This window comes from Panicum virgatum, chromosome 5K, assembly GCF_016808335.1.
Source record: "Panicum virgatum strain AP13 chromosome 5K, P.virgatum_v5, whole genome shotgun sequence".
NCBI classification, from domain to species: Eukaryota; Viridiplantae; Streptophyta; class Magnoliopsida; order Poales; family Poaceae; genus Panicum; species Panicum virgatum.
This window is the reverse complement of record NC_053140.1, coordinates 39,437,047-39,459,908: the sequence shown is the minus strand read 5'-3', so window position 1 is coordinate 39,459,908 and position 22,862 is coordinate 39,437,047. Positions and strand designations below refer to the sequence as shown.

Below are 22,862 nucleotides of genomic sequence, written 5' to 3'. Positions count from 1 at the left end.
CGTCAATGAAGGAAAGTTTTGGGGGAACCCTAAGACCCTCGGCAAGGCTACAAAAACGGCTTCTTCACCGGCTTTTCGAGGAGCCATGCCAAACGGGTACACACAAACAGCTCCGGTGCAAAAGCCCCCGCGAATCCCGCTGAGAGGAGCCGCTTCGCGATGCGGGGGCCAGAAAAACTAGCTCCTCGCGGCTCCTCCGATCGATTGCCACCCTTGTCCCCGCGACGGGGTCGCACAACTCCGCGAGGCAGCCGGCGACGGGCGCGAAGGAGTTGAGCGGCTGCCGTTGCGGAGTGGCCTGGGCATCGGTAGGAGCGATGGGCATTCCACCGAGGTCGGCGAGCGGCGGCAGTAGAGGGCAAGGCCATCAAGTGGTGCGCGCGGCGGCGGTCGGGCAGGAGCAGAAGCAGCTGCAGCGACCAGGCAAGGCGGCGGCAGGGAAGCAGCGCGGTGGAGCCGGTGAGGGAGCAGCGAGCAAAGCCTTGGCCCGTGGTGAGGAAACGACGCGGTGTTTTTTTTTTTTTTAATCTCGACGCGGTGGTGTTGGAGGCGGAGCATTGCTCTTGCGTGGTGGGATGGGAGGCTTGGGCGGCGTAGGAAACTGCGTCTCAAAAATTAAGTCATCTTCTGGGACAAATTAATAAGAAAATAAAATAATTATATTTACTTCTATTTATTATCTATATTTAGCACTAATTATGCACATGCACTTTCATAAATAAGATAGAATGACTAAGTTTTGGGGATAAATTTTTTTAGACAAAATGTTTCCCCCGCTTCATTAAAGAAATAAAGCGTACAAAATTTTAGATTCAGAGTATTGCATATTCGAGGCACGACCGCCAAACAATTTTAAGGAAAAGTGACATCTAAAAATTGAGCAACTAAAACATCTCGGCATATATCAAGCGTCATCTGCACCGTTGGCTGAGCCGCGGTGGAGATCCTCTTGGGGATTGATCCCCAGGAGATCGAGCCGAACTTGATGCTTATTGTTGTGTAGAGATGTCCCAACGGATCCTTGACGGACTGCTCCCCATTTCCAGTAGGTGTTGTGCGATGTGATCCAACATGGCAAGCTTCTCCTGCTTCAACAGCACGCACCAACGCTTTCAGCATCCTGGCAATTGAGCACAAGACTTTCTCGCCCTACCATTTGCACCCCCCCCCTCCCCCAATTGGTTACGTAGTTTCCAGAGTGACCATAAGGTCGCGGCACAAGTACAGTTTAAGATTGCATTTTTATTATTGCTAATCCACCATCTACCAATGGACTCAAAATCAGTCCCCACCCTTGTTCCAATTTTCTCAGAGATCAACTCCCAAGTTAGTGTCGCAACACAACAATCAAAGAAAAGGTGGTTAACTGTTTCCTCCTCGCAGCACAACAGGCAGGACCTATCAGCCACATCCTTCCTTTTTTTGGAGATTATCTCTAGTGAGGAGCTTATTGTTATATAACAACCAAAGAAAAATGTGGACTCTAGCAGAAATGTTTGAGCTCCACACCTTTTTTGGGATAAATTTTGAATTCTAGAGTGACTTACTTTTTGGGACGGAGGGAGCACATGGGAAGGGAGAAAAGTTATGACACCTAGCTAACGTACATCCGGCTGTATGTTAGGCTTGCCATACAGCCTATTTTTTTAGCAATAGGAATAATCCACCTTTTGTCAACTTTCTCCTTTTAGAAAAAAATAACACTGCAGCTCAAAAAACACTATTAGAGAAGGATTTAGGATTAGAAATAACAGTATGGACATAACATGCAATTTTATTTAGTTTTCATATGTTTAGATATATAATATTTGATTCCTAGCAATTTGGTGTTGTCATGTTGTGTATGCATTTGCCTCCCCCTACTTAAATCCAAAACTGCATCACAAACAAAATTGAACATTCATGACTCATGGTGTCGTGTATGCTTCTCAATAAATAGAGATCTGCTAGCATATTATCACAAATGCATGCTATCTTTATACTTGCAAAACTGATGATCTCCTTTTATGAACTGCCATACAATGAGAAAAAAGAAAACCAAATCTTTAGCATATAGCACGCAGAAAAAGGTCCTGGTGCATGCCGTAAGCATTTAAATTAATATTTAGTATACACTTTAGTGATAGCAATTAAGCATTTCATATGTCCATTCCAGGTAGTTTGTTGCTTAATGAAGTATATTGATTTGTATAATCCAGAACCATAATTTCCCAATTCTCTCTCATATTATTGCCTAGCTGGGAACCATAATTTTGCCTAACAAACTACACTGTTTTGCCTAGTTTTAACTATATTTGTACAATCGGTACTTAATTATGTGCTACTAATATATACTTTGAGCTGTCAAATTTTTTTATACTACTTGAAATTTCGAATACCAACCTCCCAAATCCTAGACCCGCCCCCGTCTCGAAGTATGTATCATCACTCATCAATCCTCACACCTGTCTTGTTAGCCTCGTCTATCCATATAATAATTCCATCATTTTTAGCCAGTGATGTAAACCGGACAGATGGTGCATTATCACAATGTCTTGTTAGTATCTAGTACGTACGTAGGTGGACGAACATCATTGTTCCATATAGCAATATAGCATATCACTACAAGATTTGCAATTTATAGTGAGAGCTGTATGTGCAATTAATGGCCACGGCAAATATTAGTAGTGTAAAACGCTCGGCGATTTTTGCAGATGGAGTAGTGTATACGCATGTGCTATTAATTATAAAACACTAGAATCCCTATCTGCGGCCTACTTATAGACAGTTAGGCGGTGAAAATCAGTAATATTGTGAGTTTCATTTCAATGAAAACTTGTAAAACGGTGCATGGGTAATCCATAATCCTATGTTTATTACACGTTCAAGGTTACACGGCCGGTATAAATTATATTGTTTATATACTTTCATAGGAATTATAACTCCCTGAGATTGCTCTATGTTTTGACTAGCTAGCTGCTTGTTGGTCCCTGGCCAAATCAAAGTCGAAGAAGCTAAGAATGGTTAGCCTGAAGTAAAGCCGTTATAAACTTCAATTCATTTCACCTAAAGAAAAGAATGGCCGCCATGCAAATATGACCAACAACAATGCAATGCAACGACATACCCGTAAGTAGTATCACCCAAAAATTGACCGCAGCGCCATTTCCAAGGCTGTGGAATGCCGAGGACACACACTTGATTTGGTCACCTACACGTAATGACCTTGTGGCCTAATTTTGCACTCGCTGTGCTATATAAGAAGGCACACCAACGAAGCCGATGCAAGCCACGCTCGCTCGCAGCACCAAAGCAGAGCTCATCAAGGTCTCCACCGTACACACACCTATCTGCATTAGTGCCCATATTATTCCTAACTTCCTTCACGTGCCCTACAGCACTTGTAATGGCGAAGCGTGGCGCCGCCGCTCTTGTGGTCGCGTTCCTCCTCATCGCCGTGATCACCCTGGCGGACGCACACCGTCCGGCTCCGGCGGCCTCGCCGCTGGTCTGCAAGAAGGCGTACGGGGTGAAAGAGCACGAGACGTGCTTCGCGGTGGCGCAGGCTACCAGGCTGCCCCTGAAGCAGTTCCTCAGCTTCAACCCCAACATCAACTGCGACAACCTCTTCATCGGCCAGTGGGTCTGTCTCGCTGCCGTTCCCGCCGCCTGATCCGAGCTTGCAGGCATCCTGAGGACAACCAAGATGGTTACGGTTCGTGCTTTTCATTTCGCCAAGAAACAGTGTCGTTGTGCTATGAATAAGGGGGTCTCTTATGTATGCTTATTGTTACCTCTACGCGTATAGCCTTAGTTACTGTAACTAAGGTCGGCTGAATTTGCTACTACGTTCCTTGTATTGTTATGGAGTCATTTGTCACTCTTCCTGTAACAGGTATGGCGTGGAAATGGTTATAGGTTGTGTCTTTATGTTTCGTGTCATGTGTTCTTTGGTTACTGTCATGGATATTTTTGCCAAGAAAAACCCTCATGCTTATATAGGCCCTGTTTGGAATTGTGTTTTTCACGTTCGCGACGAATCTTTCTCGAGATAAGCGGAATAATCCTGCCGAACACTCTGCGACAGACGCGCGACTAGGAGAAACCCGTAGTATGGAGTCCCAAGTAATCAATTGTCCGCCCGCGATTTCGAAAAGCGGCCGCGGAGCCGCGTTCGCGAAAACGACGCACGGCGGTGTTCCAAACAGGGCCATAATCACATTGTCATAGCACGTCTCAGTCTATCCCCTTTCCCCGATGAACCAATACTATTGAAGAAAGATGTGCCTGCTCCTGCAGTTTCACAACACCGCTTCTCTTTTTGCTAGTAATAGATTGTTTTACCCACATATTTCATCCTAACTCCCTCCGGATAAAGTGAGAGTATATGCTCTTCCAATATGGTAATTGTATTGGGATATATAGAAGGCACGTGACAGCTGGTCCTGAGCCGTACGCTATCAGCTAGTCCAATAACAGAAGCGCGTGACATAGCAATGCCGATGCAGATGGATTAGTAGACAGAGATAATTTGACATGCATGGCACTGGCAGTAGGTATACCTGAGCAGTGGGCTCCCCCGGGGCCCTGTTTGGATGATTTGGGGTAAATTTATCTCAAGATAAATGTTTTATTCCTACCATTTACTCCTAATAATTTTACCCCATAAAGGTGTTTGGATTAGGAGTAAATATGGTTGGGAATAAAATTTAATATTCAATAGGTAGCTAGGCTTGGTAAAATAGCCATGAGAGAGAGTCAACCAATAATTGCCCTACTTTTGGTGGGATCTAGACAAGTTTTACCTCTATTTAACACCCAAAGAGAGATAAAGGGAATTTGGGGGTAAAACATTTATCTCAACTCCTTTTACCCTTATATTTGGATGTTGAAGATAAAAAGTACCTTCTTTTACCCTCTTTTACCCCATTTACGCCTCCATCCAAATAGGCCCCTGGTACCGCGTCCCAGTCATATGCACAGTACTATGGCCCTGTTTGGATGATTTGGGGTAAATTTACGTCAAGGTAAATTTACCGTCAGTGCCAAAGGACCAAAGCCAGTACTACAGCAGGGAGGTACTCCGGCCATCAGTGCCTCTCGTGTATGTTTCGTCAACCAGGAGCTCGCCGGAGCGCCACTGGTGTACATTTTGTCAACCAGGTGCTCGGCTGCTCGCCGGATCTTGCGGAGGCGAAAGGAGGTTGCCGGCGGCGGGAATGGAGCTCGGGCCATGCTCGCCGGAGTGGGCACGAGCTCCGGTGTGGGTGGCTCATGGCACAGGTGTGGATGGATTGAACCGAGAAAGAAGGACAGAGGAAGGGAAGGGGGATGACTCATGGTGTCGCATGTCAGAGAGATGGGGAAAGAAATGTAGCAGAGCTATTTTGGGCAATACGAAAATAAGGTGGCCTGCAGGTGGGTCCAGAAACACTAAATACGTATGGTTCAGACAAACTAAAAATTGTAATAATATAATTGCAAATAGATGAATTATAATGGTATATCTTTGAACTCGCATATTTGCGATGGTATGAATCCAATTAACTCTTGTAAAAATAGAAAACATCATAAAACCATGAGGTAATCCAAAAGACTATGCAAAACTTGATGGCTATAATCAAAACAATATCCACGTCTGCTATCTCGTTGAGATTTCCGATTCTTTTTTTTCCTGTTGCAGACCCTGCCGCCGCCTGGATGAGTCGCGAGCAGACGTCGCTACGCTGGAGAATTCGATCACTGACGCCGCCACATGTGACATGCCTGGATGACTTGCTACGCCTCTGATTCGTCATGAAATCCATGCGGGACTTGCCGAGCAGGAGACGACACGCAGCAGCTTCGACGCGGAATCCATTTTCTTTGGTCGGCGCTGCACGGGGACGCGGCGGCCTCGACATGGCGACTACGGCGGCGTCGAGATTGGAACAAGGCGGCGCCGATTTGGTCGGGAGGAACAGAATCGCAGCGCGATTTGGTGGAGAAAAGCAGAGGGGCGCGCGCGGGAAGGTGAGAGCGGCAAAACGGCGCGGTTGCGAGGGGTGCGCGCGGGGGAGGGAGGCGATGGCGAGCGCAGCGTGCTCGGCAATCTTCCCGGGCGGAGACGCCGGGATACCCAACGAGAAAGAAAACCGAGCTGGAAGGCGATTCTGTTGGATCAGCGTTTTTCTCTCTTTTTTCTATTTTTAGCCAGCGACAGGAGGAAGGCGAGTCTCTTGGAGATGCTCTTATATACTCGGAGGACAAAATTACATGAAACTCTAAATTAATATGAGTCTAGAAGTCCTCAAATACTACTCGAGTAGTTTCCTCCTATACCGACTAATTCTAAATCTATACGAATACATTACATAAGTATGGAACATGCTCCATCCCATATCTCGTACAGATCTATGCCATGGTAAGTATCCCGTGACCCCGGATTGACACATGTTGAACCATAATCTAAGCGGAAAATGTGCCACCACCTAAAGTACATGTATCATGTATGCTCACTCCAATCAGCATTGGCATCTAAGACAGAGAATAACAAACAAGCAAAACCCACACACAAAATTCTCGGGGGCCTTGTTCAAAAGTGTGTAATTTGTTGCAGTGTCTCGGATGCAACCATTCCAGTTTCAGATAAGAAAATCCTGACGCTTCTGTACCTCTTCTAACTATGACCGATTCACCATAGAAGAGACAGAAACATGGTTTTGAATTCCCGAGAAGATGAAATCTGGGAAGGGAAGCAACAAAATCATGGACGCTGGAATATTACAGGGCACCTGCTGCTCTTTCTTAGTCTGACACGGCACAGCATTTCGCAGGGAAATGTAACGACCCGGTGCACAATTTTTATTTTTTGAAAGGAGGGAGCACAATTTTTAGTAGGTAGTACTGCAGCAGGGATTCGAAAGGAGGTAGAAGTGGAGCAGGACCACTGGACTAGAACATATAGGAACATGACCATTCAACCTATCAAAGTTGTTTGCAGATACAAGTATCCGTCACATCGAATCTTCGAACACATGCATGGAGCGTTAAATGCAGTTAAAAAAATAATTAATTACACAGTCTAACTGATTAGCACGAGATGAATCTTTTAAGTCTAATTAGTCCATGATTGGATATTATTTGTCAAGTAACAACGAAATGTGCTACGGTACCAAAATCCAAACTTTTCACCAACTAAACACACCCATATAAATAGAAAATTCCTATCTCAATTGACCAGAAATCACGATCGCTTATGGTTGACAGCACTGGGCCCACATTATTTCATATATTAATAATATTAAAAATAAGATTGGACACAGCATGAGCTGCCAAGCTGGCAACATATTTTGGTTGGACCAGCTAGGTGGAGAGGGCTCTCCCTATTGCGGCTCATCAAGAGCCCCTCCCCTCCGCCCTTTATCCATTTTTTCGCATAGGGTAAAAGAAAAAAGAAAAAAAAACTAGCATCGCGCCTCTTCTCCATACTAGTAAGGTGCCCGTGCTAACGCCACGAGTAAATTTCAAACGTACACAAAACAATACATGCTGTAGCTTCTGTTTTTGCCGAATCCCTTCCAAGCATGCCGCAGCTTTTGCTTCCTCAACATCCCTGCAATGGGACACAGAACACGTCATCCAGTTAATTTGGTTGCCCATCTCTTATCTCGGATAGTTAGCTTGCCTGTGCTATCGCTACGGGTGACACTTCATCCATGCACATCAAAACAATGAAAAGAGAAAATATATATGTTTCATTCGATTTAGACAGTATGTTCTTACGATACTCTCAGGCCTTTAGAAGTATAGATGAACTCGCAGATCGTATAAAAACAAAATCAGGAGCTAGCTACCTTGTACAGCAAGAAGCAAATTTCCTTTTCCGCTCTTCCTATTCTAATGGAGAAGTTCATTTCTGCTCTCTTCTCTCTCAAGCAACTCACACAGCAAGAAGCAACCTGGCTCTTTGCTTGGCTATATTCTTATCCAGTAGCACACTGTTACCATCTTCTATCTTGATCAAGCAGAAACAAGGAAAAATGATTGTAATCAGTCTTTTCCTAAGAGTGCAATCCAAGCAAAGCAGTGAGACTACCAACAATATACTCATCAAATTAGCCATATCTCATGGTGCTGAGCAGCTGATGTTGGTTTGTTATAGTCGGCAAGGCATTAGCTTAGCACATTGCCAGGCTGCCATCAATACTTACCCAAATACCCAATAACTAGAGAATCAAGCGGATGATATAATTCTTCATTCTTGTGATTCGTGATTGTGGTAATAACAAAAAAAGGCAGGGAGGTTAACATAAACGCAATCACACAACATTCTCTATTCCTAAAAATTCCTCATTAGGTAGATTCTATCAAAAAATCCCACGCGGAGCCCGCTTTCCTCATTTCAACTTTTGCTTAGGCAGATACCAAATACTTGAAAATTCAATTGTACACAAGGCCAGAGATCAAGCATTGTCACTGTAGAAAGTAATATACATACCAGGAAAAGAGGAGGCTCTAGAACTGCTACAACAATATAATGCAAAACCTGCAAACGAAGTAATGTGAGTATAGAGAGCTAAACACAACGTCAAGTGGCTAAAAAACCAAAACTGATGCAATATGACTTACAGTAGCACCTGCATCTTGTTGTCATACTGCTTGGGCTTAGACAGAATGCAAGCTTGAAGGATATAGATACATTGAGATATGTTGTGAAAGTGTTTTTTTGGATAGCATGAGTAGTTAAGCACTGAATAGGTTTAAATAACCAATGAAATGTCATCTGTTATAAGCACTGTAAGAAAGAATCAAAGAACTGATTCAAGAACTATACTTCCACTTAATTGGTTAAAAAATATAGGGAACTCGAGCCTTTACAAGTGCCACAATGCTACTTATCTAACCCATAAGAAATTTGAATACTTAACATTTTGTGATTACCTTTGCCTTCCCCACCCTTTTGATGCTCCCAAAATAATTTTTCAGAACCATCCCAAAGGCTGGGACCAAGCATATCCATTACCTAAAAAAGAAAGATTAGTGAATAGAAGTTGTTAAGCTGCAAAGAAATCTAGAATATAATTAGTGAACTCATGAGAATAATATAGTAGTCACCCTGACGACCCTTGAAGTGGAACGATGGTATGCCATAGCAACCATTGAGAGCGCTGGTAAACAGTGTCTAAATTCAGAAAGCTTAAAGACAGAGAAATGCTATTTCGAAAAAAAAGACAGAGAATTGGTATATATTCATTTCAGTTACTTTGACTATTTAAGAGATGCAATTAGTTATGAACATCTCAGAATGAACAGTCAGTAACGAACCAAAGAATTTCAGCAAACAAACCCAACATATTCTTCTTGCATCAATATCAGAAATTCCAGACGTAAGTGCTCCTGCTCACTAATTCCAGACCAGACATTGCCTACTTCTCATAGCTTCTATTTCCAGAAATTGACAAACATCGAAGCCAACACAATACGTAGTATAAGCTACAGTAGGATAGGTAGATTACCTCGGAGAGCAGCTTGTCATAGGTGGTGGGCTGGTCGAAGAGCATGGCGTTGTTGACCTTCTCCTTCTGCTTGCCCTTGCTCCACTTTCTTCTTCTTCTTCTTCTTCCGCCTCCAGACTTGGCCGGGGCCTTCTCCTTCCCTCCATCCTTGCTGCAAATGAACGACGAAAAGCCTCGGAAGCAGCAGCACGCAGCAGAGCAAGCAGATCCACGTCCAATAAATCCGTCGAAGAAAGCTAAGCCATCCTGATACCTGGATCTGGATCGGGGGCCCAGTGGCGTCGGCGACACCGGGTTGGGTCGGCGTCTACCTCGACGCCGACGTCGTCGTCCTCAGGCCGCTCTCCGGCCTCCAGAACGCCATCGGAGAGACAAATCACAGTGCAAACCAGAGTGATAACAGAGTCTCATTAGATCAAAATTATATACAAGGGCAGCCATTACATGGTACCATAGAGTCAATTCTGCACTATCGGAGCTACAAATCATCATCATAGTATAGTGAAAACAAGAATAATCATGAAGCAGAATGAAATAACAAAAATCAAATAGTAGTGAAATCATGAAGCAGAATGTGAAAAATATTCCCCAATAGGAGTGAAATAATGAAGCAGAATCAAGAAAAATATGAATCCCCAATACCAGAAATAGAAAAATAAGAAAGCAAATGAGGAAAAAATGTCATCCTCATGGTAGGCGTAGGGGATTGGGTCCCGGATCCCAGCCCGCCGTCTCCTCTCCCGCACCCGGCCTGTTGGGCGGCGGCGTCGTCTTTCTCCCGCACCCGGCTTGTAGGGCGGCGGCGGCGTCCGGGCGGAGGCCGCACCCGACACGCGTCCTTGGCGGCTGCCGGGTTTGCGGCGGCAGGCGGAGGCCGTAGCAGGCGCGGGTCACGGCCAGTTCGCGGTAGTCGCGCGGAGGAAGACCGAAATTTGGTGGAAAAAATGAGTGCGGGACAGGGGGTTCGAACCCTACCCGGGGTGTGCGGAGGAGCGGGCGCGGGCACCGAGGCCACGGCCGGCGGGCCAGCGCCTCCCTATCGCGCGGCCAGTCAGGGCCTCCTCGCGAGCGAGCGCCGATACAGAAGGCCGCGCCAGCGCCGCCGGAAAGGGGAGGGCCCAGATGGAGGGACTCTGCGTCGAGACAGATCCGGCCAAGGAGGGCGTAGATCCGGCGACTGGGAGGGTGGATTCAGACCCCGGCGGCCTCCGACGACCCAAAACGGAGGTGGAGAAGACGACCTAGGTTTCAGGGCTGAGGGAGAGAGCGAAGGGAGGGAGGACGAGGGCTGGCGCGGGGCACGGCGGCGGCCGGAGCCCGCAGCCGGCGCGTGTCCCGGTGGCGGCGCGCGGGACGGCATCGGCGGTCGAGGCCGCAGCCCCCTGCGCGCGCGTCCCGGCGGTGGCGGCTGGAGCCCGCATCCCCTGCACGCGTCCCGGCGGCGGCGGCCGGACCCGTAGCCCCCTGCGCGCGCGGGAGGCGGGGCTCGCGTCACTCTGGGAGCCGGCGCAGGGCGGGTTCGGCGGGAGGCGAGGGCAACCCCGGGTTCGAGGGAGGCGCGCAGGAGGGGAAGGCCGCGCGTGATTTTTAGAAGAGGGAGGGGAAATCGATTTGTTGGAGTCGCTGGATTTCGAACCTTGGCCGGCGAGAGGGGCGGGCGCGCAGGCGATGGGGGTCTCCGCTTCAACGCGTTGAAGCGGATGATCTAGGTCCGTTGGATGGAGTTTGGAGTGTTTGGAGCCATTGATTTTTACACAGGCGAGTTTTTGTGTACAAGTCGGTTGGTGAACTGGTTCGCGTGCAACTCAGCGGGGGGGGGGGCATTGGTTGGACCGATCATAATTCGATCGTTCACTTTAGGGATGGATGTGTCGTCCCTCTTCTTCAACACCGAAACAACGCCGTCCCTCTCCTCCACCCACGTGTCTCCGCCTCCGCCCTCCTCCACCTCATCTCCCCTCTCCCCTTCCCCTTCCCTCTCCTCCACCCCTACCACGGCCACCACCATCCTCCACCCCTACCCCGGCCACCACCATCATCCACCTCACTAGTGTCGCCTCCGACGTCGGCGAGCACCGCCCTCCTCTGTCCCCTCCCCCTCTCCCCTCCCTTTCCCCCCTCCTCTCCTCCTCCTTCCTAACAACTTTCACCGCTCGCTCCCACCGCCGACCTCACCTCCCAACCTCACCTCCCACAACCCGCAACTATCGCCGGCTTGCCTCTGCCATTAGTCATCCCTCTAGACCGTCGACTATGGAATCCCACATCACCCCAACTCGGAAACTCCAAATCCCTATCCCTGCCGGTCACCACCGCTGCTCATGGCCGCCAGCAACCCGCCACTGACCGCTCCACCCACCTCCTGCCCTCATCGAATCCCAAATCCCGTCGGTGGAGTTGTTGATTTGATTTTGTTACTTTATTTTTTTAACTTACTAATTTATTTTGTTACTTTCTTCTCTTTCTTTCTTGTTACTTTCTTCAGGGACGACTCCCTCTTGGGGATTAGTCATCAATCACTGGGGCTTGTGATTAGTCGGGCACAGGCAGTAGCATTCATGCCAGCCTACTCTACCGGCTTTTGCTGGTCGCAAACAAGGAACCCCAACAAACCATGGTGCGTCACCCCTGTCACGTCCAGACGTGACTGAGCTGCAACTGCCTCCGGCACGCACGAATCATGCTTGCCTCATCGTCCCGGGAGCTGCGCAATAAATTGGCCTGCCCTTTCTCGCCATGTCAGCCGACTACACTGCCGAGTGCTCGCTTCCCGGCACGGCTGCCTCCGATCCCCTGCGAGTCTGCGACCTCCACCTGCAGCCATGGAGCAAGCCGCCCCGCCGCCGCAGGTCCCCCGCGCCAAGCTCGGCACCCAGGGGCTGGAGGTGTCGAAGCTGGGGTTCGGGTGCATGGGGCTCACGGGCTCCTACAACGCCCCGCTCGGCGACGAGGCCGTCGCCGCCGTCGTCGAGCATGCCTTCCGCCGCGGGGTCACCTTCTTCGACACCTCCGACGCGTACGGGCCCCACACCAACGAGACCCTCCTGGGCAGGGCGCTGGGGCGGCTGCCGCGGGGGCAGGTGCAGGTGGCCACCAAGTTCGGGATCGGGCAGGGCGCGGCCGGCGGCCTGACCGTGTGCGGCGAGCCTGAGTACGTGCGCGCCTGCTGCGAGGCCAGCCTGCGCCGCCTCGGCGTCAGCTACATCGACCTCTACTACCAGCACCGCGTCGACATCACCGTCCCCATCGAGGACACGGTCGCTCTCTGCAGCCAGTCTGCTCCAATTCTGCTTTGCCTTCTTCGATCAAATTGGTGCTCTTGGCGTGGTTGCTCATGTGAGCTCTTGTGCCGAAACCTCTGCAGATTGGTGAGCTCAAGAAGCTGGTGGAGGAGGGGAAGGTCAAGTACATCGGGCTGTCGGAGGCGAGCCCGGACACGATCCGGCGCGCGCACGCCGTGCACCCCATCACCGCGGTGCAGATGGAGTGGTCGCTCTGGTCCCGCGACATCGAGCCCGAGATTGTGCCGCTCTGCAGGTGAGCTCTGCTCTGCATCACAAATTCTGCTTGTTCCACCACCTCCATGGTGTCCCTGTCCTGATTAGTACCAATTGCACTGTGCTCTGTGGACTCCAGGGAATTGGGGATTGGAATTGTTCCTTACAGTCCAATTGGCCGCGGATTCTTTGCCGGAAGAGGAGTGACACAGCAAGTGTCTTCTGAATCTAGTCTGGTACAAACACAATTTTGCGTGGAATTAATATCATTTGTCAATCTGCATGAGGCCGTATGTTATTTTTTATCTTTTGGTTTACTAAGGAAAGTTAACTCTGGTTTCATCAGCAAAAGCATCCAAGGTTTGCAGCAGATAATTTGGAGAAGAACAAACAGATTTACCTGAAAATGGAGGACCTGGCCAAGAAGCACCAGTGCAGCCCAGCTCAGCTAGCTCTAGCATGGGTTCTGCATCAAGGAGATGATGTGGTCCCTATACCAGGTTTGGCCCTATAATGTTCACGTATCACTAATGGCACACAAGAAATAACAGATCAACGTTTAAAATGTTTTCCTGTATGTATTTTCTGAGAAAGTGTGCAATATGATTAGTAAGTTATGCATGTAGTGGAAAAACAGCTTTGTATAATGTGAAAATTATCCCTTTTCAACTTGGATGTGATCTGGTTTGGCAGAGAAGCAGCAAGTTAGCGGGTCATTTCCTTGTAATATAAATGGCCTTCACTAAATGTGTATTTGTACATGGTATTTTGTTGAGTAGCGCGTCATATATTTAGCTTCCGGAATATTTAAGTTTGTTGATTCCAAGCATGTCCTGTTTTAACACACTTATTCGTCAATCGCTCTGTGCTCGTTGCTCACTCCCTGAAACAAGCCATCAGTAGACAAGATCTTTTTGTATGGTCAAATAATCCTGCATTTGGTTGCTGAAACAGTGAAACATGTGTTCTGTAATTTTTTAGGGACAACCAAAACCAAGAACCTAGAGGCCAACATTGACTCGTTGAAGGTGAAGCTGACAGATGAGGACCTGAAAGAAATCACCAGCCAGATACGTGCAGACGATGTGGCTGGTGGAAGACAATACAATTCCTACGCACATACCGCCTGGAAGTATGCAGACACACCGAAGAAGTAGAGCTCTGGAAAACATTCTAGCCACAACGAGCCTATGCATGCAACAATTGAACTGTTCTCTGCATATGCGCTAAAATCTTTTCATTGATGCCGATGTACCTTGTGAATACATCGCGGTAAATAATTTGGACAAATATTCGAAGAATAATAACTAAATGACTTATGAGTTAGGGTCAGGGTCCATCCACTTATGAGTTATCACACTCTCAAGCTATGTCTCCAGAATTGATCTGTTGATGCCCATGTCTCCAGATAAACACTGTTTTCGTTTTTGTAATCCTGAATTGATTTGTTGGTGCTTTTAGTCCCAGTTGTAGTGCTTTCCTCCGGCATGTCATCTAGCTGATGTATAAAAACTGAAGGAAGACTTTATTTCGTACTTCCTCATGATTAGTATATGTTGTTCTCAAAGAAAAAAAAGTAAATACGGTTGATGTTTGGTTTGCTTATATGTTCATATTGGCAGTGATGAGCTTCTTCCTTTCATGCTCTCGGACAAAACTTTAACACTTCGAAAATATGTGTGTTTATTTACTGATATAATTGTAGCAGCACAACACTAATATACTATATATCTTGATTAACAATACACTTCATAATTTGGACGACTCAACAGTTTCCCTTTACAATCTAAGGCTTGAAAGGTTAACTGCTACAAACCTACGACATTCACAATCTGAGCCTCCTCATTAAGCTCACGAGACGTGCTAGAACAATCCTAGAAATTCCACAACAAAATATCCAGCCATGTACTTTGTAGGCTCAATTATTGTTGTCAACAATAGCGCCATTGGATCTAATTTGTTTAATCTGCAGTAACTTCAAAATCAGTGTCTAAATTACTCACATATATCAACACTATAATATCCTAAAATTGTATTCGAACTGTGTATCTAAATTCCCACATCTTCCATTGTGAAAATAATATCCCAATGAGCCATATATACTTCTTATAATTATCCACTTAACTCAAAACTAAATATACATGAGTGATGGATGCCACCATGCAAACCACAAATACATACATGCAAGGATTGATAAGTGTATGGACCTCCATGGTTTAGTAATCATCTCAACCAGTGGCAAGAACAATTCATGTTAAGTTATATAAATACTCTGTGACAAAAGATTATGAAGTTTACTTTAGATAAATTTCACACATTTAATTTATGGAATTGTAACATATTAAACTAAATGCATAATTGTACGCATTCTAATTTTAAGAACAATATATAACTATACTCGTAGTTCTGTAATAGAGGAATTTCGATGTTTACAAGCAGTGTGTTGAAGGTTGAAATATCTCTTTAGAGCAGCTCCAGCGTTGCATGAAAGCGAACCGGGGGACGCTGCATGCGAACCATACGCATTGGACGGTTCGCACATTTGCTGTCAGAAGGTGGAAGCGAACTCTGCAGATGCGTCGAACCAAAGTCAATAAAATAATGGGGCATGCACATGGCCGTTACCTCCACCCTCTCATTCCAAATAAAAATAAGCATTGTACAGTATATATGTGGGCCCCACTATTCGATGTTGACGCTGGAAAGCCCGAAGCGTGGTTTGGTTCGGCAAGGCTGCCTTTGTGAGTTCGAACAAGGACTGGAGCTGTTCTTATATTGTTACTGCAGTAACTAAGAATGCAGTCTAGAACCTAGAATGTAGTTTCTTAGTAAAATATAAATAGAAGGCCTCAAATAATAGGTATAAGAAGTACTAAGATTTCAACATCAAAACAAATTGTGCATATGGGCTACAACAAGAGCCGACATAACACAAGTCTCCATTTAAAAATTGGACTTGTATGTGTTTGTTTTACAGGAAGTCAGGAATAGAAGAACAGAGGGCCATGAGACTTAACAATTTGAATGTGCTCATGCACTGTTAGCCCCAAGGTTTGGGTACTTGCCAAACTATCCAGATCTTCTTTTCATATGCAATTCATTCAGAGTCCATCTAATTTCAAAGTTCACTTATTTTGAGCGGAATGTGCAATGAATCCCAGAACAGAGCATTAAAAGTAATGATAGGAATTCAAAGTGATAGTTGTTTCCAGTACTAATAATTTGTAGTTTTGCACCAATGTACAGTTAAAACAATTGCATACTGTTGGATTTCAAAGAAGTGTGGCACTACTATGATGAAGCCTTCCGTTATGAGCTCTAGGCTCAACCGCTTATAAGCAGGTAAGTGTTACAAAAGCTCTTTATTTGATCTCATCAAAGCAGCTATCAAGACCATGGTAACAGCCATGGTTAAGGATATAAATTGAGTTTATTGCTATGCTATGAATCAGTTTTATGGCTGCCATTAGAAAGAGAAACTGATGTTCTAAATGCCTAGTTTTAACTAGGTTGTAATCTCCCTATATAAAGGGACCATGAGATCAATGAGAATATGGCTCTATTCACTACATTCTTGTCCCTACAATTTTCATTCTCTAACACGTTATCAGCACGCTGCTCTACACTGAGCACACACAGAAAAGAAGGAGGAGGAGATCGACGAGAGCAACAAAGGTAAGATGCCGAAGCACTTAACCAATATCCTGCAACTCCGTCGTCTTCTTCGTGAGCAGCTCCTGGAGGCTCTGCTTGCTCCAGTGCGCCGCTCTCGCCGTCGTGGTCGCCGTGGCATAGCTCCTACCGATGGAGCTCGCCGCACCGACGACCTCGCGGCTCGCCAGGGCCCCCCGGTGCCGCCTGATCACTGCACCGCCGAGGGGCGCATCCTCGTGAGCTCTCCGCGCCACTGTCTATCCCATAGATGGACAGCCAGGGTGCGGGTGGAGCATGGAGGGTCGCCGACAGCGTCTGCCACTCATGGCGTCGCCTCGCCACGCCGATCGGTGACGCCGCGACGGTCTTCCTCGATGGTGTACTCGCCGATCCACACACCGGTCCGCTCTGCTTCGCCCACGTACTCGCCGGCGACGCCGCAGTACACCCCGACGCCCATGGAGCCACCGAGCTTCGAGCTCCGGCACACCAGGGCTGCGCGTCGGGGCGCCCTCCCGTTCTACGACGAGGAGGAGAGCTTCTACGTCGCCGACGAGGTCGTCTTCGACGAGCCGGAGCTCGCCCCTCCACCCCCACCTCAGGCGCCGGCGGCCGTCGATAAGCTCGGCATCGCCGAGCCGGCCATGGCGCCTCCGCTCCCAATCCCGCCTCCACCCCCGGTCCCGGCGCGCCGCAAAGCGACGGCGGCGGCGAACCGCCGCCCGGGCCTGCGCGGGTTCATCCCGACCGGGGCGTCCCTGCGTAGCCCCGAGGCACGCCCACCTCGCTCCGGCGAGGGGGAGGCCTAGGCCGGCCGGACCTGGACGCGAAGGGGGCGGAGAGGGGGAGATCCGATCGAGCCACGGCCGGATCCGGGTGGAGGGGAGGAGCATCACTGCGACGACGGCGGCGGCGGCGGCGGCTGGTGAGGGGGAGAGGGGCAGTTGGGGCTTTAAGCCCCGACGCGCCACGGGCTGAAATGGGCCTCGCCCAGCGCCCCTCCCCTCGCCCCGGCGGCTTTTTTTATTTTTTATATTTTTAAAAATATTTTTTTACAAAAATATATTTTCGGTTTCACATTTTACAGTTTTATACCCCTACCGCCCGGCAGGGGGCTACATGTAAATAAATATAATTTTTTTTGCGCGGAGGCCCCTAGCGGGAACCTGCCGCCCCCCTGCCGGGCGGCAGGCACCCGCCCGCCCGGTGGAGGGGCGACAGGCAGCCCACCCGCCCGGCAAGGGGGCGGCAGGCTCCCCCCAATATAAAAGCTGAGCCCCTTCCCTCGCAATAGATTTTTCTTCAGTTCATGATCTCAAAAATTATACTAGATTTTTCTTCGGTCCATGAAAATCCAACATAATTGGAGGCAGTTCTTGCCTTATGCTGTAATAGCAATAAGGTACTGTCATTATAAGTTTACTATTCTATATTTCACTATCCAAAAACTAAATCTATTCTAATTCATAATTATTTTAGAAATAAGTCTATAATAGTTGAGAAATATTGATTACCCGCGGTTCGGATTCAAAATCCGGCAGGGCTTCACCGGTGGAATTACCTCCCTCACCCCTCCTCTCTCCCTCTCCCCTCTCTGTATCTCATGGACAGAAAATGAGGGTGCGAGGGAAGGGGCTCAGCAGAGGGGCGGCAGGTTCCCGCCAGGGGCCTTTGCGCAAAAAAAATTTATGTTTATTTATATATTGGTCCCTGCCGCCCCCCTACCGGGCGGTAGGGGTATAAAACTGTAAAATGTGAAACCAAAAATATATTTCTGTAAAAAACATTTTTAAAAAATATAAAAATAAAAAAGCCGCCTCGCCCCGCCGCACGAACCGTGGTGGGCAGCGCGGCGGCCCAGCAGGCCTGCCTGCGCGCCCACCCGCCCGTGCCCACCCGCCCGCGCCCTTGTTTATGGGCCGAATCCGGTGGCGGGCCGAAACCAGATTTGTTTCGGCCCGCCGCCAAGTTATCTTTTTTTTATATTATGCATTTTTAATTTGCATTCTAGCCCTCAGGCTTTCTACCATTTACATGTCAGCAAGACTCACTGTAATCTTACATTCAGACCCCCTACATTACAAGTTAATGTATATATGTGTTTGTTCAGCACTCTTTAGCATTACCATGTCATTTCTTTACATTTACTCTTGCAAATTACTATTGTTGCCATTTACTTTATGCAATTTGCATACACAATGCAATCTCTATTTTTGGAATAAATTCTTTGAAGTTGAGACAACATGAAATCTACACATACAAATATATAGTGACTATCTCCTCAACTCGATGTTGAGACAACATGAGATCTACACATACATAGTGACTATCTCCTCAACTCAGAATCAATTCTCCTTGAAGTTTGAGAAAACACGAGATCTACGCATACAACAGTATTGCGACTATCTCCTCAAACTCGGAATAAATTTGATGGCTCACATTTAATTTGAAATAGCTCTACTCTATCTAATTTTTCAAATTTGGTCATGTGCAAAGTGATATTCCAAAATCACTAAGGGATCTACACTATAATTAGTGACTATCCCAACATATGATTTTCAATTTTAGAATAAACGGATGAATATTGAGCTTAATCAAATACAAAATAAGCCTCTGTTTCCAAAAATATTGATATTATTTAATTGTTGGAGTTCAATTTCATTGAATTCACAATATTGCATCAAGTTTGCCAAATTTCTCAAAATTATCGGCAAATTGGCAAATTAGAATGTAGGTGAGATGGTCAACAAAGAGTTTGAGGTTCTCGCTCTTAATGGACACAATTTCTCTACATGGGCGACGGACATCAAAGTGAGTTTGTCACGATGCGGACTGTATGCATGCTTATTGGACTCGGACACAAATACGAAATCCATGACGGAGAAAAACAAATATGAGGCCTTATATATCATAAGTAATCATATCCACCCAGACTTGAAGTCTGAGTACAGGATGGAGGAAAATCCACGTGCATTGTGGAACAATCTCAAGCAGCGCTATGAACAGCACAAAGTTGTAGTTCTACCTGAGGCATCTCATGAGTGGAACTATCTGCGCCTGCAGGACTTTAAGACTGTGGATGAATATAATCATGCTGTTCATAGAGTTTGCCAGAAACTCCGGTTTTGTGGAAAGGAACCACCCGAGGCGGAAAAGATTGAGAAGATATTGTCAACAATGCTTCCGTCTGAAATAATCCTTACACTCTCATACCGTGAGAAGAACTTCACAGATTATGCCTTACTGATTCTGACATTGCGTCAGGCAGAGAAGAACCATGTGATAACCATCTGGAACTCTCAGCAGCGCCCTATGGGAACTGCGCCTCTGCCTGAGGTACATGCGAACATTAAGAAATCTGATCAGAATGGGAACACCCAGTCTGGAGGTTCAACTGGCAAAGGCAAGCGCAAGAGAACTCGCAAGCCACGTGGCAAATTCTAGAAGGGAAAAGACGTTTCTGAGCCTAAATATGACAAGAACAACAAAACTGCTTGTTACAAGTGTGGTTGTTATAATCATGTGGCAAAGAAGTGTCGGATCCCGAAACATCTGATGGATCTCTACATGAAGTCCGTGGATCGTGCACAAGATGATTAGAAGTTTGAAGCACACTTCACCTCCCTCGAGATGGAGACGGGCACTTCGGACCAAGTTCCACATGGAACTAGACCAAGCAACGCCACGACTTCATCAACTGTTGAGGATGAACCTCTGAACATTGATGACATGATCGTGGATTACTCCACGGATGTGTTTGGAGATCTCATTTAGACTCCATCACAACTTAGTCATTTCTCACTTAATTTGCATGCAATATTGTAATTTGAACATGATGTTGCTATTTGCTTTGCTGGATTGTACTTAAGTACTCGTTTGATTAATATCATCGATATGTTCTATATTTTTCATGAGTTGTTATTTAAATTTTGAATTATATAGACTTTTATGGGAGTCAATCTGATGGAGGAAGAGATATGCCTAGTGGATAGCTGGACCACTAACACTATACTTAGGGAAGTGAGATATTTCCAAACCCTTACAAAGAGGGAAGGAATAGTTCTGACCATCGCTTGACGTGATGCGATGTTAGTAGGTCCTGAAAAAGCCACTATCACACTTCCAATGGGTACACAAATAAATATCGTGGAGGCATCATTTGTATCTCGATTCAACTCATACCCTACTAAGTTATAGTGATATCCGAGAAAATGGAATTCATATGGAAACATATGAAGAAAATAAAGAAGAATTTTCTTCTTTTACAAAGGATATTGGACAAGGCAAAGAGACACTTGAAAAGGTGTCCTCTCTCCTATATGGATTGTACTAAAATTACATTTACCCATAATACTTGTTGTGTACAAAATAATTCTCTCTTGATTACATCAAGATTTGGCATGACTACCTAGTCATTTTATCCGAGATGACGATAATTATCATCAATTTTGTTGGTCACAACACAAATTCCACAAATCATCAGATTTGAAGTGCATTATGCACATAATAAGGGAATTAATTTAAGGACCTCTTACCTTAAATTTCAAAAATGAGCATTGCAATTTCTTGATCACATTCAAGAATATTCGTGTGGCTCTATTTAATCATCATACGGATCAACTAGGTACCTCAAAGAGCATATTAATGCAGCCCATTCGTGTCCCTTAGGGTGATACAATTTGAGCCAAACTCATTGCTCAAATCATTCATTTTGAGCATGTGATCCTGGACGCGGGGTCACATCCATGTACATGAAATTGTTTGGTATTTGGAAATAATATTAAGTATCTTACATCCATGATGATCTAGTTGAATCTCTGATCAAGAGAATGCAACTATTTTATGCGATCAAAGAAGAATTGAAAATTGCCAACATCTGTTGGGAGATGTGGTTGTACACACCACATACATTCAAATTTATTAAACTGCAATCATACGGCTCCCTCCGTTTGCAGTGAGTACATGGATATTTGATAATCAAATATTTCCCATCAACATGTCAGTTATGTTTTGCACATACTGATATCACCACCGCAACATACATTTATGGGTATAGAAAATCTTGGAGGTATAAGGATCCATCATTCATTACATACCTCAGATTATCCAAAGGGGATTTTATAGCCCGTATGCTGATTCTATTGAGGAGTATTCCAGGCATTAGAGGGAGATTTATACCACACAAAGAATGCCAGGAATCAGGAGTGAATGTCACATCTTGATATTCTCCCTCAATTATTTCCATGTACAAGAAAAATCTGGACTACTTGTTCATAATCATATTTACAATCTTTTGCAAATAATCTGCCAAATATGTTTACTAATGGTGTTATCTATTTCTCAGTCTTATTGTGCCAGAAAGAGTGGAGGTACCATTTTCAAAACCACTCAACTCCAAATAAGAGGGGGAGAAGTATGGTCACAAGAAAGATAGAGGATTGACATCTTATGGATATTCACTATCCAAAGCCTATGGATATTTACCATCCAAAAGACCAGCACTGTGTACACATATTTCAGGCACTGAGTCATTGGAACGCCTTAACTCTGTCATTATGGGAAGTGACATGGAGTTCAAGGGTTAATATTTTCACAAGTAATATTGGTCATATCGAACCAATCATATAAAGTCTATAATGTCGACATTTCTCCATCTTAAATTGCCTTACACCTACTGGATCCAGACCAAAAGTCCTAGGCAAGAGCGTTTCAACGCTCACTTCGGGTCAAATCAAAGGTGGCAATTAAGGGGAATCGCTTTTGCTAAAACAATGATTGAGTAATGTTTTACTCTCATAATGCTTTCTTTATAGAAGCATGGTGGTGAAATAGCAAGAGCTTGTAGCATATGGTTTCACATAGAAGCCTAACTAACATACTCTCAGTATGTGTAAAAATTATGTTCCTACAACCAATCACTGGCAGATATTGAAAATTTGATGGATTCAGATTAACAATTCAATTAGCTTTGTGTTAGGAATCAAAATCGCAACATACATTGTGTACAAGTCAAGTCAATGCATGACTTGATATAGTCAGTGTTTGTGGTACACTGATTGGTTGAGTTCTTTCCTCAGAAAGTTCACTCCCAACAACGATGGTTGCATAGGTGTGTTCGTATTGAAAATCCTAAATGGATTTTGTGTCATCTCCGATCACACTATTAATCATGCAATCATTTTATGACGGATTATGAGATGAAGATTTGGACAAAACCAAGTCACGCTTATGTCTA

General features: G+C 45.9%; 3 protein-coding genes and 1 long non-coding RNA gene across 8 annotated transcripts; 3 read left to right on the top strand and 1 right to left on the bottom strand.

The window, feature by feature from the left end:
- Positions 1-317: 317 nt before the first annotated feature.
- LOC120709923 lies at positions 318-3,652 on the top strand. Its single transcript, XM_039995545.1, has 2 exons — positions 318-459; positions 3,378-3,652. The coding sequence occupies exons 1-2, from the start codon at positions 318-320 to the stop codon at positions 3,650-3,652; spliced, it is 417 nt and encodes a 138-aa protein (XP_039851479.1).
- A 3,562-nt stretch (positions 3,653-7,214) lies between these two features.
- LOC120707427 lies at positions 7,215-11,053 on the bottom strand. Of its 5 annotated transcripts, none has more exons than XR_005688998.1 (7): positions 9,730-11,051; positions 9,477-9,627; positions 8,902-8,983; positions 8,590-8,641; positions 8,459-8,506; positions 7,815-7,971; positions 7,215-7,573 (listed from the first exon to the last, which is right to left on the bottom strand). It is a non-coding gene; the product is annotated as an uncharacterized LOC120707427 (long non-coding RNA). The 5 variants fall into 5 exon arrangements; XR_005688995.1 differs by having other exon boundaries at positions 7,815-7,975; positions 9,730-11,050; XR_005688996.1 differs by having other exon boundaries at positions 8,459-8,641; positions 9,730-11,053.
- Positions 11,054-11,523: 470 nt separating this feature from the next.
- LOC120707426 (probable aldo-keto reductase 1) lies at positions 11,524-14,549 on the top strand. The gene is made up of 6 exons (XM_039992332.1): positions 11,524-11,863; positions 11,962-12,733; positions 12,841-13,013; positions 13,113-13,209; positions 13,320-13,473; positions 13,955-14,549. The coding sequence occupies exons 2-6, from the start codon at positions 12,299-12,301 to the stop codon at positions 14,128-14,130; spliced, it is 1,035 nt and encodes a 344-aa protein (XP_039848266.1). The 5' UTR covers positions 11,524-11,863; positions 11,962-12,298; the 3' UTR covers positions 14,131-14,549.
- Positions 14,550-19,579: 5,030 nt separating this feature from the next.
- Positions 19,580-20,071, top strand: LOC120709922. The gene has a single exon (XM_039995544.1). It carries the CDS (start codon positions 19,580-19,582, stop codon positions 20,069-20,071), a length of 492 nt encoding a protein of 163 aa, XP_039851478.1.
- The last annotated feature ends 2,791 nt before the right edge of the window (positions 20,072-22,862 follow it).